Source organism: Ambystoma mexicanum, chromosome 10 (genome assembly GCF_040938575.1).
Source record: "Ambystoma mexicanum isolate Mex_15411 chromosome 10, UKY_AmexF1_1, whole genome shotgun sequence".
NCBI classification, from domain to species: domain Eukaryota; kingdom Metazoa; phylum Chordata; class Amphibia; order Caudata; family Ambystomatidae; genus Ambystoma; species Ambystoma mexicanum.
Window position 1 is genome coordinate 850,712,482 of NC_090932.1, and position 15,709 is coordinate 850,728,190.

Here is a 15,709-nt window from a genome sequence, read left to right on the forward strand (position 1 = left end):
GCAAAAAGTGACGTTTATAGCAAAAAACCAATGAAATCCACACTGAAGAGTTTGACCACATGAGTTATTAATCCACTGGTTCATAGATAGTCTGGTCTTTATGGTAAATATATCGTTTACCGAATACAGTTTTGAAACACACTGGTTTAGAAAAAATACGATTGGATTTTAATGGGGCACTCAACATAAACAATCCATCTTCTGCTTGGACGTGCCCTTCACATGCCCAGCATATAAAATCAGGAATTTCTTTAGAAATGGGAGGATAGAGGGAGGGAGAAGAGCACATGAGAGGGATTAACAAGTGGGAAGAGGAATAATGGTAGAGGAGAGAACGCACAAGGGGGGGCGTATAGGAAGGGTGGATCGCTGAAAGAGGAGGTAGAGGCGAAGACTAGTTGGGAAGCAATTAAAGAAATTGTGTAGACGGGAACGCGAAGAACAGGGCAATGGGATGAAGGACGCAAACGAGAATGAAGTTAGTAAGGTCAAGAACCCCATGCCACAGAAAAGGAAAGCTGAATAAGGGAAAGAGATAAAAAGGAGCTAGAACTGGGAGCTAGCGAGAGAAAGGGAAGGAAAATGAGGAGGTGATCGAGTCACTACAGGATGAAGAACGTTTGAAATGATGGAAGAGAAAAAGGGAGAAAGTTGGGGAAGCATCGAGGGATAAAACACAGTGAGGGGGGAAATGGGATACGGATAGAAAACAGGAGAATAACACAGAAGGGGAGAATTGAGGAGGAAAATCACAAAGAGCAGATGCATAAGAGCGGGATGCAGAGACTGGGTAGTGCACAGACAAGGATCTTTCAGGCCTATGTAAGGGGAGTGAGGAACTTACCCACGTTCTTTGATCCGGCATCTGAAACTGGGAACAAAAAGAAAATATCAAATTAGATTTCTGTCAAATTACTAAACACTTCATATCAAAGTTAATAGTCATTCATGTAGTAAGTTAGGATTGCGAATATGCATATTTGATTAGGGGTGGCCTTAAAAACACAAGATGATGAGTGGCCTATCCAGTAACATTGAACTCCTCCATACTACCATATTAAATATGGCTCTGTGCACCCATGCATCTTTTACATTTCCAACCACCCAACCGCAACCCAACCTTCCCGCCTCCCAACCCCCTTGTTATATTTGAATTAGATTGGCTTAGTACATGAGCTGAAAGAGGAGGACGAGCGAGCGTGTGCCTATTAGCACCTTTATCACAATGACTCTAGCACAACATAAATCTACTTCTACCATTAGCACACTAGCCCTCCTAGCTTTAAATATCCACCATGCACGCCATTTCAGAATCTCATCTGTGTGTGCAGTCCCCCATTGAGCCAGCAGGTGCAGCGGGATTGATGGAAAGCGAATGATCTTTTGGCCATCTCTCAAGCAGGTAACCCCCGGGGCCAACCACCCTCCCCCATTCACCATTATCCTGCCCTGGTACAATATTCTAAACCAATAAGGGGAGGGGTGGGCATGTATCCAGTCCCCTCCCCAGTTAGCACCTTGATAGGACCCCGGACAATGGAGCAGACCAAGGTAAGCCCTATTGACATGTTTTTGTTTTCATATATAATTAATTTAGGTTTATAAACGAAAGATAGGATGAGTAGACATAATGTGCAATCAATTGCAGTGCAGCACCCCTTCACTTTTCACTGGCATCCCACACCATTCAGATCCTTATGCTGCAAATCCATCCCCAGATTCTGCCACCAACAGAACACCACAATCCCACACAAACCTTTCTTAAAATTACTAGAGATCCCAAGCACTTTCCCGACACTGTGATTAGTCCATGCAATGTATGCTATTTTTTATTCTACAGTCTACCAGAAAGCAGGTTCGGTGCAGCAGTGCAAATGGATTTCAACATTATGAGGCCACATCAAAAGGAGTTCGGCACTCTGCAAATATCTGGATGTGTGTGGCATTAGGGAGGTGTTCCCACAGTTCTCGGGCGAGGAGTGTAGGAAGACTTATCCTTCATGAAATGGTAGGATGTCTATCGAGATAGTCCACAATTCTCGTTGGTAGTGCTGCTGAGCAGGCAGCTCAAGATGGGCTGGTACTGGCGTACAATGTGACCCAAACACATACACCACACAATATTCTGTAAATATGCCTATTTGAGGACAAAACCACTGCCAAATTCAAACTTGTAAAATACATGAACAAATCAAGCAGAAGAAAACACAGCAACTGCTTAACCACGGATACCACCTCACTCCCTAAAAACAAGTCAACAACCCGAACAAGGAAGTACTAGATTTATAAGGTTCCTGGAAAGGAGGAAGAACAAGGGGGGTGAAGAGGGCAGGAAACAGGCCCAAAGGGCCTACAAACAGATACAGTTACAGTCCTAGACCTGGAAAGAGATCCCCTACAAAACAAGTTGCAAACATGCACCTATAATCTTTTACAGAAACATAATGACTTTATAAGGGAAAGCGTGAATTGAAGTTATTTAACATATGAACTTGTGCAATAAATCACATGTACGATCTAAAATGGTGGTGGCTGTTCAGGAAACCCCCGGGATCCAAATGCAACCAGGGGACAATGTCTAAAGGCCACGTAAATACATTTAAAGTCGCTTTTCATAAGCATACTACATTTCTCCAATAGGGATCAATGAGACCGACCCAGCGTCGGGACCTGAATTTGTTGGACCATGAGAGACATGGAAGAGGCAGATCTATAGCGCCTGCTAGGGCAGAACATGATGACACTTCACTGGAGGCATCTGGACCAACGCAGAGAGCTTTGAAGGAGCTTGGGAGCCAGTGCAGTGGATTATTCAATGTGGAGGTGATGTGATCACAGGGGCAGAGGAAAAACCTAGCCACCATATCCTGGATTCGCTAAAGTGAGTAGAGGCAGGACTTGGAGAGGCCACGTTAGACGCCTTTAGCATTTGGCTTCTATCAAAACATACCACAGTCAATCCATCAGACATACAGTGCACATAGAAAGGCCCTTTCACTTATGCCCAGGAGCCGGTGAACAACTAGTCCTCTCATTGCTGAAGTCCTTGTTGCTCCCAAGCAGGAGCCCCAAGGGATACTGTAACTCCTTACTGTGAACAAGGCAATCGTCCCTTTTCATTCAGTTGAAGGCCTCCTTTGTCTGCAGCAGTCAGTATCATTGGTGACTGTATGCATCTAAGGGAAGAGGATGATTGCCCCCCCCCCAAACTCCACTCCATCCCATCCCCAACTAGGTCCCTCTTCTGTTGCTCTGCAGTTGCAAACCGCCCACTGTCTATGCCGAGTCCATCCTGGAAAAGCCCCCCATTTCCTAAAAACTTCAAAAGGAGCAAGACTTCACAAATACTAGCGTTATAGATGTGTGTGTCCCATCCGTATTCAAATGGGTAGGTAAACATGAATGAACACGTAAACCTTTAAATCATCAGGAAATCGTATAGGCAGTCCATTCAATTTTTTGAAGGTAGTTCCTTTAAACTGTTGTCTACCAGGACTTCACTGCTTTCCTATGGAAATTAGGACATGTCTAAATATGTATGTGTATTAACGGCAGCTAAAGGACAACTCTTTGCCAGTGAATGTACCAAACAACCATCCCACTCAAACGAATCCTCATTGTCAACTCACTCCCAGTGCCAGTAGAATTCCCAGAACGATTAGTGTGATGGGCCAGAAACAATGTTTGGTTGATTAACATGGTAGTGTGGGAGTAGATGCAGGTATTCCTCCGAAAACATGTATTCAACGAAACACTCATGGCAAATGTTGCCTTCTCTTGTATGTATATTTTGTATGCATAGCTCATACATACAATTGACTTGAAGAGCGCTGCTCAACAAGTGAGACAATTGAAGAGGGGCTGCATCAAGATGGGCATTTTCAACAAGGGTTCAAATGCCACCTCCGTACACGAGGACCCAACGCACTGGAAACAGTTTGATTCCGATTCTAAAATAAAATATACCATTTTAGAGCTGTTAACGAACCATACATTTGAGGTTTGCTAAACATGCCCAAGTCACATTTACTTCAATGTAGAAGCTGGACACAGTATACACCCAGGCCTGATCTGTTATTCTAAAAGGTGATCAGCAATGAAATAGGCAGACCAGGTCACACAAAGAGCTCACGCTCATGGATAGCTTTGCCATAGGGAACCTAGCTACAGCTCACTGAGGAGGCCCAACAAGGCCGAAACATGTATGGGGCTGCTTGTGTTTCCGTGAAGAGTGGACCTGGCCTAGCAGTTTGGGCAGGCTGCTCCCATTGGTGGTAGTACCTGACTGACTTGCATATGGCTGTACCCCTTTTGCAATGGTGCAAATGGGCTTTAAAAAATAAAACAGTAATGTGGAAGGTTGCCCAGAGCAAGGTCAGTGGTTCAGATTAATTCAAAACCTTCCACCCATCACTTTTTTTGGTTTTAGCCAATTACAAGGGTATCACACTGCACCAAACTGAGGATCCTCAATAGGGGGCACCGATGTGCGTAGTGGTCTTCATCCTCAAGCTCAGGAACCGCATCTCGTCAGCCCTACAATCTCTCCAGTTCTGGCTCCAGTTGACTGCAAGATAACATTCCAGACCCTTTAATTCATCCACTAGCAGGGGCCCGAGAGCTCTCTACATGCAGCTTTCCCTCCCCAAATACCTCCCTGCTAGAGTTCTTTGGTCCTCTAGCTCCAACTCTCTGCAGGTCAGATGTTTATCCAAGCATAGAGTGCCAGGTAGATAGATCCCTTTCCTTAGCAGGTTCCTCCCTCTGGAATGGCCTGCCTGCCTCCCCTCAGACTTGAGACTTGGACCGGATCTCAATAGTTCCGGAAACTTCTCAAGACTTTCCTTTTCTCCTCTTCCATCCCTCTCCCGTGCTAATTATACCTCTGCCAATGACTGGTGCCTGGTCCATTCTAAATCATACAGGGGTAGGGGTGGACTGGCAACCAAAAGAAGCCCTGGAAATAACTACTGGAACCAAAAGAGGCTTTGGAATTAATTTTCAAAGTGGCCCATATTACCAATTTTCAGCCATCCCAATGCTTTTCCTATGAGAGAATTTGGAAATACCACAAAAAAAACAAAAAAAAAAAAAAGGTGCAGAAGCGTACCGGGAAATCTCCAGAGTTCCCTATGGACCAGTCGGCCCCTGTAGAGAAGCCGGTCCATTCCCGACCAGTCCCCCCCAGCATCCCTCATCAGCACTTGCCCTTTGGCTCCCCTACCCGGACTAGCACTAATCTGGTCTCCTGTCCACTGCACAACTGCCTTTCCCCTTTTCCCCCTTGCACTTCCTCGTGACCTCCCCCAGCACTTGCCCATCCCCTTGGGCCTATCCCTTTGCCCTACTCCACCCTGCCCTTGCACTTTCATCACCATTTTTGCACTTGCATGGTCGGATTGTTACAAGGCCACTATAACATTCACTGTTTCTTTTTCCAGTGTCCACCCCCTTCTTCCACTCCCCCCGATTTTGTCTTGTGGCACCCGGAAACACTTGTGTATAGACACCATACAAATTACCAAAAAAATAAAACTAAAATCCTGGAGGGTAGACGGTCTTTGGTTAATATTTTTCTTTATGTATTATTTATTTATTTAGTCATGTATATAGCGCACAAAGCACAGGCATCTAGGCGCTTTGACTTAAAAATTCAGTTACAGTAAGTGCCGGCAACAACAAATTGCAATACTTAAAACACCAGGCATACATAGCACCTGGATAGAGTTTCTTGGAAAAGCTTGCCTCTTGTTGCGGGGAGCTGCATCAAAAATGCATATATAGGATATACGATATGATAAGTATGGGGTATACAAACTTGGCTAAACTCCCCTTTAGTTCCAGGGAGATGCATCATGCATACGTATAAAGGACATAATAGGTGGATATTCTACAAACTAGGAAAAACACCTTGCCTCACACATGCAGCAAAGTCAATCAAGTGGGCACCAATGCAGAGCCTAACCCCGTGTTACAGGGTGGCTACTGCGCAGGATGCAGCAAAGTCAATGATGTGGGCACCAATGCAGAGCCTAACCCCATGTTACAGGGTGGCTACTGCGCAGGATGCAGCAAAGTCAATCAAGTGGGCACCAATGCAGAGCCTAACCCCATGTTACAGGGTGGCTACTGCGCAGGATGCAGCAAAGTCAATCAAGTGGGCACCAATGCAGAGCCTAACCCCATGTTACAGGGTGGCTGCTGCGCAGGATGCAGCAAAGTCAATGACGTGGGCACCAATGCAGAGCCTAACCCCATGTTACAGGGTGGCTACTGCGCAGGATGCAGCAAAGTCAATCAAGTGGGCACCAATGCAGAGCCTAACCCCATGTTACAGGGTGGCTACTGCGCAGGATGCAGCAAAGTCAATCAAGTGGGCACCAATGCAGAGCCTAACCCCATGTTACAGGGTGGCTGCTGCGCAGGATGCAGCAAAGTCAATGACGTGGGCACCAATGCAGAGCCTAACCCCATGTTACAGGGTGGCTACTGCGCAGGATGCAGCAAAGTCAATCAAGTGGGCACCAATGCAGAGCCTAACCCCATGTTACAGGGTGGCTACTGCGCAGGATGCAGCAAAGTGAATGACGTGGGCACCAATGCAGAGCCTAACCCCATGTTACAGGGTGGCTACTGCGCAGGATGCAGCAAAGTGAATGACGTGGGCACCAATGCAGAGCCTAACCCCATGTTACAGGGTGGCTACTGCGCAGGATGCAGCAAAGTCAATGACGTGGGCAACAATGCAGAGCCTAACCCCATGTTACAGGGTGGCTAAAGCGCAGGATGCAGCAAATGAAGCCAACTAGGCAATTGTGGTGCCCTTCAGGACAAAGACTTCTCACATGGAACAAAAAATGTGTGCTTTCATCCAATTTGCATATCTGCAAATAATTGAAGTGGTTCAGAACTGGAGGTGTACTTCTCGGGTTGGCTACTGGGTGGCGCTGTGGCATGTGGGTTTGTTAGATTAAACGACACATTCTACTCCCACATCTCAGATGGGATGGAGGCGTTTATTTTCCTTTACAAACGTACAATAACATTGATGGTGTTTGGTCATCATAAAGAGGCCTTTGCAGATAATCATGGCACAATTAAATATCTAGTCCTTAACGGTATGAGGTCATAGTTAAAACTAACGTTCTATTAACATTAAGAGGTAGGGGTTTATGAGGGAATGCAATAATTTTTATTTTTTTATTGAAATTTTATTAAAACATTAACCTTTTCAAAATAATCAAAAAACAGCAATCGAAAATAACACAATCGGTTAAAGAAAACAAATAAAAAAAGAATTTACAGAATTTACATTATAATCAGTTACACAGAAAACAAAATGAGCAGAAATTATTACAAAATAAAAATCTCGTAGTTATGTCTAAATCAATCTAACAAGACAAATACTTAAATGTATGCTTTCAAAGATTCAAAATATTGAATAAGGTCACTAACTAAATTATTAGACATTTGTTCTGCTGGAAAAATTCTTATCCACATTGTATCACGTGACGCAATTAAAACCATGAACGATTTTAAAAAAGCAAGCCTTTCTTAGCTGCGTCAAGGCTGCGCATTCTGTCAACCGGTGTTTCAAGGTTTCACTTATTAAATCATTATTACAGAAACGACACGTGTTCGATTGCTACCGATGTATTGAGCGTATCGCCAGCAAAGAGACTCAGGGGAACTCGTAGGAGGGCATTCCTATATGCAGGCTCCGGGAATTTTAATAGATATTTACAAATAAACTAAATACAAATATTTTGATATATCTTTCCATTTTTTTTTATTCCAGAGCAACCAACTTCCATTACATGAGATCTCCGACAATCGGCCCATAAATTGATCCATTCATTTTCATTCAGCTTTCGTTTCACACCACCCGGATTTTCTAGAAGTAGTCACAATGTACAAATCCATGCACCACTCCCTGTCTTGCAAATGTTCAGACGCGAATACCAAGGTGAATGAATGCATAAGAACTTTGCCACCCCAACATGCAGCCTCATAAAATACACTGTGCATGGCCCGCAAAGCTTCCACTTTGCCAAGTAATGAAATAGTGGATGCAAAAACTAGCTTCCAAAACTTCATTTAAGTGGTTTGCACATCTGACCTTAAAACAAATCAAATAACCGTACTATATCTCTTTTCCATAGTGTACGCGCAACGACGAAACATGCTAACAAAGACGATGGTATTCCTCTTGAAATATATATAGTCACAGGTTTGCATAATGAGAGAGATAATCCCATTAGCATACTCTCGCCAAGTAAAAGCATACACCGGTTAGCTACACCGTGTCCTGGAAACCCAAGCCATAAAGCAATACGCTATTTACTAGATACTCGCTCTCTATAATAAAAAAAGGATACAGAACATTAAAACCACTTGGCAGCGGCACATTCTGGGAAGATGAACACAACCCGATCTTTTTTCCTCTTAAAGCCAGACAGTAGCAGCCGGAAACGAAATGTAAATTTCATCTTAATTGAGTGCCTTGCTGGATGCCTCCCAAATGTACTTTTAGAAGAGTCCTTGGAATCACGCACCTGCATCGGATCATCACTGCAGTAAATCATCTTCTGTCCACAAAGCGAGTTTGCCTTCCCTTCCCATCGCCATATGGACTCAGTGGGCCAGAGGAGTTCAGAGAGTGCTCTCCCCCATCTGCATTTCTGCACATTAGGCTAATTAGACGGAGGCCATAACTCTCACCGTCTCTATACGCCCTAGCTGCGGGGACGCAGTGCAAGATAACTGCCACAAACCCAAACAGTGAACTGAAAATCCCAATGTGGGAAGGCAGCACAAAAGGACCTTTTAGAACGTGCCTAACCACGGTTCCTATTGATTGTTTCGAATGGCAAAGTTTCGGAAAAAAATGCATCGAAAAAAATGCTTTTTTTTCCAATGGGGGTGCTCGTCCTGCCGCCCCCCCCCCCCAAAAGCCCTGGCGATGCATTTTTTTTCAAATCTTTGGCATTCTAAACTATATATTCGAAACAATGCCTGGATACCCCTATCCACATGGCAGGATGAATTACTTTGGAGATGGGTAATGCATGGGCTTTAACACAACCGACAGGTCGGTTCAATGACCCAAAACCCGTTGGTCAGCTATACTTGGTCTGTATTAAAATCAAACAATCGCAGCGTCCATCCATCGGTTATCAATATATTTGCAAAACATTGTTTGTCCATGAACACTGCTTGACTTGTGATGCGGTCATCGAACAGATAGAAGGAAAAAAAAAAGTGGATTTTATTCTAAATGCACACTTTTATGTAGTGGAATTCTCATTTTAAGTACTTTAGTTTTATACCTGGGTATTCTATGTAGAGGGGAATAAGTGACCAACGTGTTATATTGCAATGTGCAAATACATCACTAGCTATGCCACATCCGTTCTCACTGGTAGATTTTATGAATGTTGGCACTTGCTATATTCACTCCCAACACAAATCAATCAACTCTATACCATAACAGAAAATAAAAATGTCGTTTTTTGTGGGAATTTAGAGAATTCCCTAAAGTGAAAGATGGCCCGGGGACCGGTAAGAAGAGTAATAGAAAGAGTACCCTTGGCTGATAGCAAATGGCAATTCTTCTTCTACACGCCATATGATAAAGGCTATAGACCTAGCTGCAGGTAGTCAGTCCAGTACCTCAATAGCGCATGGAAGGATTCAAATAAATATTGCATTGCTCCTTCAGGGATAAGAACTTCCCTCTGTGTTGAAATAAATATATATATATATATATATATATATATATATATATATATATATATATATATATATATATATATATATATATATATATATATATATATATCTCAACAGAGGGAAGTTATATTGAGATATATATATATACACACACAAATAAAACATTTTAAAAAATCAGCATTGCCCTGCAGGATCTTGCGTCTCGCAATGGGCTATAAAAATTTCCAAAAATAATCTGAAGCGTTAGGGGGGGAGTTGGTGGGGGGGGGCAAGCCTTCTGAAGGGATTGGACTACCAGTCTGACCAGCGATTATTTGTGAGCTGCATCTCCTGAGGATTCACCTGCATTGCATTGGAGAACATACGAGCCTAGGCAAGCTGGAGGTTACTGGGTGCACCAGGAAGTACATATGGGCTTTTGGGTGAAGGACAGACAACTTCTCTCCATCTCTTTATCTTAGGCCTAATATTGCTCCAATTGTTCGGCTCTTTATTCATTGATATTAAGGTACTTTTAATGAGGTGGACTAATTTGCATTGGGTCGTCTCCAAAGTCCAACGCTGCCCAGGATCCTTTGGTTGGTGGGGAATAACAGAAGAGCTTTAGACAAGAGGGTGGCACATGCTAGGACTACTTTGGTTTGCGGGGGACTACTTCGGACCACCAGCCGGAGCATAGCAAGTGAAAAGGGAACGCCAATGTTTTGGATTATTGGCATTTGTAGTTTGCAGCATCACCATTTGCGATCTTGTAGAACATAGTTGTGTGAATAGCAATTGCTCTTTACAGCCATTATAGGTCATGGAAGACATGTAGCGGTTATCACGTGTGTGTGCGCGCTATTCAAATCTAGCCACCCTTAAAACCTCAAATAGCCACTGCATGCTACACAATAGTGTATAGAAATTCCCATAGAAGCCATTCAGAGAACCTGTAGCAGCGGGTGAGCACGGCATACGTTCGAAATAGGAGAGGGCACTAAAGACTACAAGGTGATCGGTACCAATGTACTCGTTTGGCATCCAGCTCTCGCCTCTGCCAGCCAATCAAAACGCATAGACACAGACGTGAAATGCCATGGTGTTAAGCCTAGGGCTGGCTTTATATGAGAAGACTGGAAAACCAATGAAGATCCTGCAAGAAATCTTCAGACAGGCAGACACTGGATTCCAGATGGATGCCCTTGATGCATGCTTCGGGAAAGCAAGTGATCTTATTTTAGCCGCGATGCAAGACTTACTGCTACATTCAGCACGGCTTTGCAGAAGATTTGCTTTCTAGTCCGGTTGGCAATTATTTTGTTAGCTTAAGGAGCAAGTCCCATAACATGGAACTGTGCCAAATAGGTTTAGAAAACCTGCTCCAGGAACCCACATAGCGACCGACGGGCACATTGCACAAAGACTGAAAGACTTCACTGGCGAACAAGCCAGTCCATTGTGTACACTGGAAGAACTTAAAATAGACCAGCAAGCAAATGTATCAAAGCAGCTGCATAATTTAATGGCGGCATGACAAATGCACAGGTGATCAAATCTGTTCAACAAAAATGATTCAGCAATGGCACATGATTGCATTTCAAGAAGACCTTTAGGATTTGAATGCTCTAAGAGCAAGGTTGAATCCATACATTTCAAGTGGCCCAAAATTCCTGTAGACCAGGGTTGTCCAACTCCAGGCCATGAGGGCCAGATTCATGTTGGGTTTTCAGGATACCTCATTAATGTTCATGAGGTACATTTGTGTACATAATTCTAATTGTATGCATATTTCACATCATCAATATTATTATTATTTGTTTATTTATATTGCGCCAAACTGCTCGCAAGCATCGGGGCGCATACGTGGAGACACGGACAGACAGTGATGGACAGAACAATAACGGGACACTTCATTACACATCAGGATTAGGCCATCAAAGGACGTAGGGTCTTATCTAGGATTACTCAAAAAGCATAGTTTTGAGTTTTTTTACGGAAAGAATGTAGGTTAGATTCTAGTCGGAGGCTTGTCGGAAGTTTGTTCCAGAAAGCTGCCGCACGTGTTTGGAATGCTCTTCCTAGACCTAGTTCTTTTTTTTAATTTAGGAGTCATCAGTCCCTTGGCTTCGGATCTTAATGCTCTGGTAGGGTGGTAGGGTGTTAGTTTGGTCTTGAGGTAGGCAGGAGCTTTTCCATAAAGGCATTTATGGGTTAGACCCAAGGACTTGAATTGTATGCGGTATTCCATTTTCAACCAATGTAGGTCTCGTCTGGCTTCGCTGATATGATCTCTCCTTGTTTTTTTTTTTATAACTCTTACCGCCTGATTTTGAATCAGTTGGTACTTGTGGAAGCTTTGTTTGCTGGAACCAGCAAGGAGTGCGTTACCATAGTCCAAGCGCGATAAACTGGTGGCTCTGGCTGTAATGGCGCAATTTCTTTCATTGAGAAGGGGCTTAATTGCTTTGAGGAGTCTTATATAGTAGATGCAGTTTTTGTTGACATACATGGCTTGAGCATCTGCGTTGAGTGTAGCTTCGAGGGCCATGCCAAGTGTTTTGACTTTACCAACTACATCAATGCAGGATTCCTTGTAGTCAGATGCAGTTTAGCGCGAGCCTGGGTGGATCCAAATACCATTAACTCGGTCTTGTTGCTGTTAAGGCACATCCAATTATTGTTCAACCACTCTTCTATATTCTTATAGATGGTATTCAATGTAATACTGTCTTTAATGTAATCACCGCTCAATTCCATAACTAGCTGGGTGTCGTCAGCATAGTTAGTGTAAAATACTTGAAGTTGTTCCAGTAATTCACACAGGAGGCGCATGTAGATATTAAAGAGCAGCAGTGATAAGCTGGATCCCTGAGGAACTCCACACAAGATGTTATGTTCAGTTTGAAAATGTGTCTCCCCAATGGACATGTGAAATTCTGTTCTCTAGAAAGGAGGTGAGCCAGCTTGTTGCTTCAGTGGAGCAGTTTGCCGTTTTCGCTAGTGCTTGTTGTAAGAGTTGGTGGTCTAACAAGTCAAATGCAGCACTTAAGTCTAAAAGCACTAGTAATCCGGTTTTACCTTTGTCCATGATTTCCAGCATTTTTGTTTGCAAGTCTAGCATTGCTGTCTCTGTGCTATGTGCTATGTGCTGCTCTAAAGCCGGATTGTTGCGGATGTAATAACTCATTTTTATCTACGTATTCCTGTAGTTGGGCTGTAGCGATTTGACCATGACCTTAAGGGTGAAATTACAGTTCGTAATGGGCCTCAAGTTGTTAGGGTCGCGTTGGTCTAAGGGTTTTTTTGCCAGTGGGGTAATGGTGACTTAATGAGGGATATCCTGAATACCCATCAGGATCCAAGCCATTGAAGCCTGGTGTTGGCCAACCCTGCTTTAGACAATTCACGAAAGAAAAGCATTTGGCAGCAAGACTTAATCCACCAAGAATGATGCTCAAAGTCACATCTAAATTGTGAGCTATAAAACTCGGCTGCATAAACCCAGTAATAATAAAGCCCAACAATGATAGGAGTTAAGCCTAGGATAGACATGAAACAGTAGACGGCAAATCCTACAGGGATCTCAAATATGTGCCTTTACCGAAATACCACAACACGCTGCAGTGTTCCTTCATTGGCGGCCAGGAAGTCCAGAAAAACCAAGTTAGAACTCGCCAGCTACCGAAGGTAGCGAATCGGCTTGCTCCAATATCCCATTATCACATACAGACACGGACTGTAAAAGAATACACATCTAGTATAGTCCGAGTTTTTTTAAATACTGTGCACAGTAGTCTCCAGTTCGGTGGTCTGGTGATGGCGTAATGTATTGCTACTAAAAATAACACTTCTCAACCTGCAGGACAACTATCCCTTGTGCACAATGTTGATCAGAGTAGTCCATCAGTTGCGGGTAGAAAAATGCAGAGTTCACTGGAACGGCAGAGTTCACTTTTCAATTGCACACTCCTTGCTTCATACAAAGGGCTATGTTGATTTGCACAACTTGGTTTAGATTGATGCTGGGTAGTGAGCCCCTCTTCCACGGGAGAAAGCATTGCAATCCAGTTAAATATATAAAGAATGTACACTACAGGGCCGACGGATCCCCTTTGCAAACCATGACAAGGACCACATTACAGTAAAATTGGAAAAGCGGAGGAGCCTGGATTTCAGACAACAGTCAATAGGGCCAGTTGTTTGACAAGTCTGGGGGAACTGGACCCCCTCTAGCGAGGACCAGGAGCTTGGCTAGAAAAGGTGGGTGATCAAGGGCAAAGTCTTGGGGAATTTTACTCAGATCCTGTCCCGAATGCCTAAAGCAAAACAGGAGAAACTAAACTTCGTGACTTTCAAGATCCCAAAACATCAGTGAGCTTTGCTCAGAGAAAAGCGCAGAGCCTGCTGCCAGGGGGATGGGGGGGGGGGTACGGGGGAAAGCATAAACTGACTGGCTGCAATGAGGAAGCCCCAGGTTTTCAAGGTCATCCTTCTTCAACGTCACCCAAGTGCAGTTATTAGGGAATGTTACTAACTGGCTTCGAGATGGAAGCAATGCAAAGGCATAGGGGCTCCCTTATTGGTTGGAGTACAGGGCTCACACTTCAATGGAAACGCATTGTATGTTCTGTTTTACTCAACACGAGCAGAGTCCTTGTAAAGGGTATATGGAACCTATGTTCCCTTATGCTTGGATAACTTTCACCAAATCATTAGGAAAGCAGTTTTCTGTGCACAAAGAAAGCTTGGTTTTAGCCCATCTCTTCCTCACGAAGCCATTTTCCTGAATTAGAACAGGCTCCATACACCTTTGGGAGAACATTACACCAATGCCAGTAAACAAGGTTAAAAATACAGAGGCGGCAAGCAGTGAGCTCACTGTGCTCGCATTGTATCATGCCACTGTTTACTTTCCCACTAAGTGATCGGAAGGAGGGATGCGTGTCATGATGTTCCCAATGACAATAGAAACCTTGTAGTGCACAGAGGGAGAAGGTAGGTAGGCTCTTCCTATTGGCTGATCGCTGGTGGGAACATCGTACCCTGATCTTCAGAAGCCGATGACAAACATGTATTTCAGAAATGCTTTATTTAATTTTCTTTAGCAAAGAGGCAGCAGCAATTAGCAACGAAGTGCATTCCAGGGCATATCTATTATAAGAGGAACATTGTAAGGGAAGATATTGCAGCTGGAAGAAGGGGCAAGATGATATTTAAGGCAAAGATAGGACTTGTTCTGACCTCTATACTCCCTAAAATGTATTCATAGTCTGAACAGGAGTATGGTCTGGACGAAGGAAGTGCGCGACCCCCCGGCCCCCCCCAAGTGCCAATCACGTATGCAGTTTTATTGTTTTTTTTACTTCAAACGCTTTAGGATTTGTTCTTTTGGGTGTTGTACATGAATAAATGAAATTCGACTATTTCAGTGTGTTCACATAAATGTAACTAAGACAAACATTGGGGGAGAATTCCGATGCATTTTCTGTGAACTGCTTACAATGACCCAATGCAGGTTGTCCCAAACAGGGTCTCCCCTTATAGTTTGTACAAAGCTCAAAGATTGGAAGTGCTACTTTCGAACCAATTGCAATGGACTGCAATATGGGGTACAGGTGCAATGGCTAGGACTTCAAAACCATGCACCCCAGTGAGTGAATGCAGGCTATGCACAGCTCATGGTTCTCGTGTTAAATGACTGACTGTCACCACAAATGTAGGATTACATTTTCTATTGTTCTATGCCACCCTTTAGCCACCTCACAGCACTGCAGGTGTGGACCAGGGTAGGACGTCCACGGCTGTAACCCAACAATCCAAACACCCGTCTACCAGTTGGTCTGCACTGGAGCCCCGAATCCCTAGTTCTATCGTATGGATAACTGGTTAAGCCTTAAACCACCCCCAAATAAGGGTGGTCTTCGGTATGTTGGTCCCCTGTTGAGAACACCTCCCGAGCGGTCATTGGCAGGCAGGGCATTGTGTAGACACTTTC

At 43.8% G+C, this 15,709-nt stretch overlaps 1 protein-coding gene across 11 annotated transcripts in view; it reads right to left on the reverse strand.

Annotated features, from left to right (window-relative positions):
- MECOM (MDS1 and EVI1 complex locus) overlaps positions 1–15,709 on the reverse strand; it is a 117,085-nt gene that overhangs the window by 38,982 nt on the left and 62,394 nt on the right. For all 11 annotated transcript variants that reach the window (XM_069618520.1, XM_069618518.1, XM_069618519.1 and 8 more), the window contains one exon: positions 845–871. In XM_069618520.1, the coding sequence (XP_069474621.1) occupies positions 845–871 (27 nt within the window). The remainder of the gene's footprint in view (positions 1–844; positions 872–15,709) is intronic.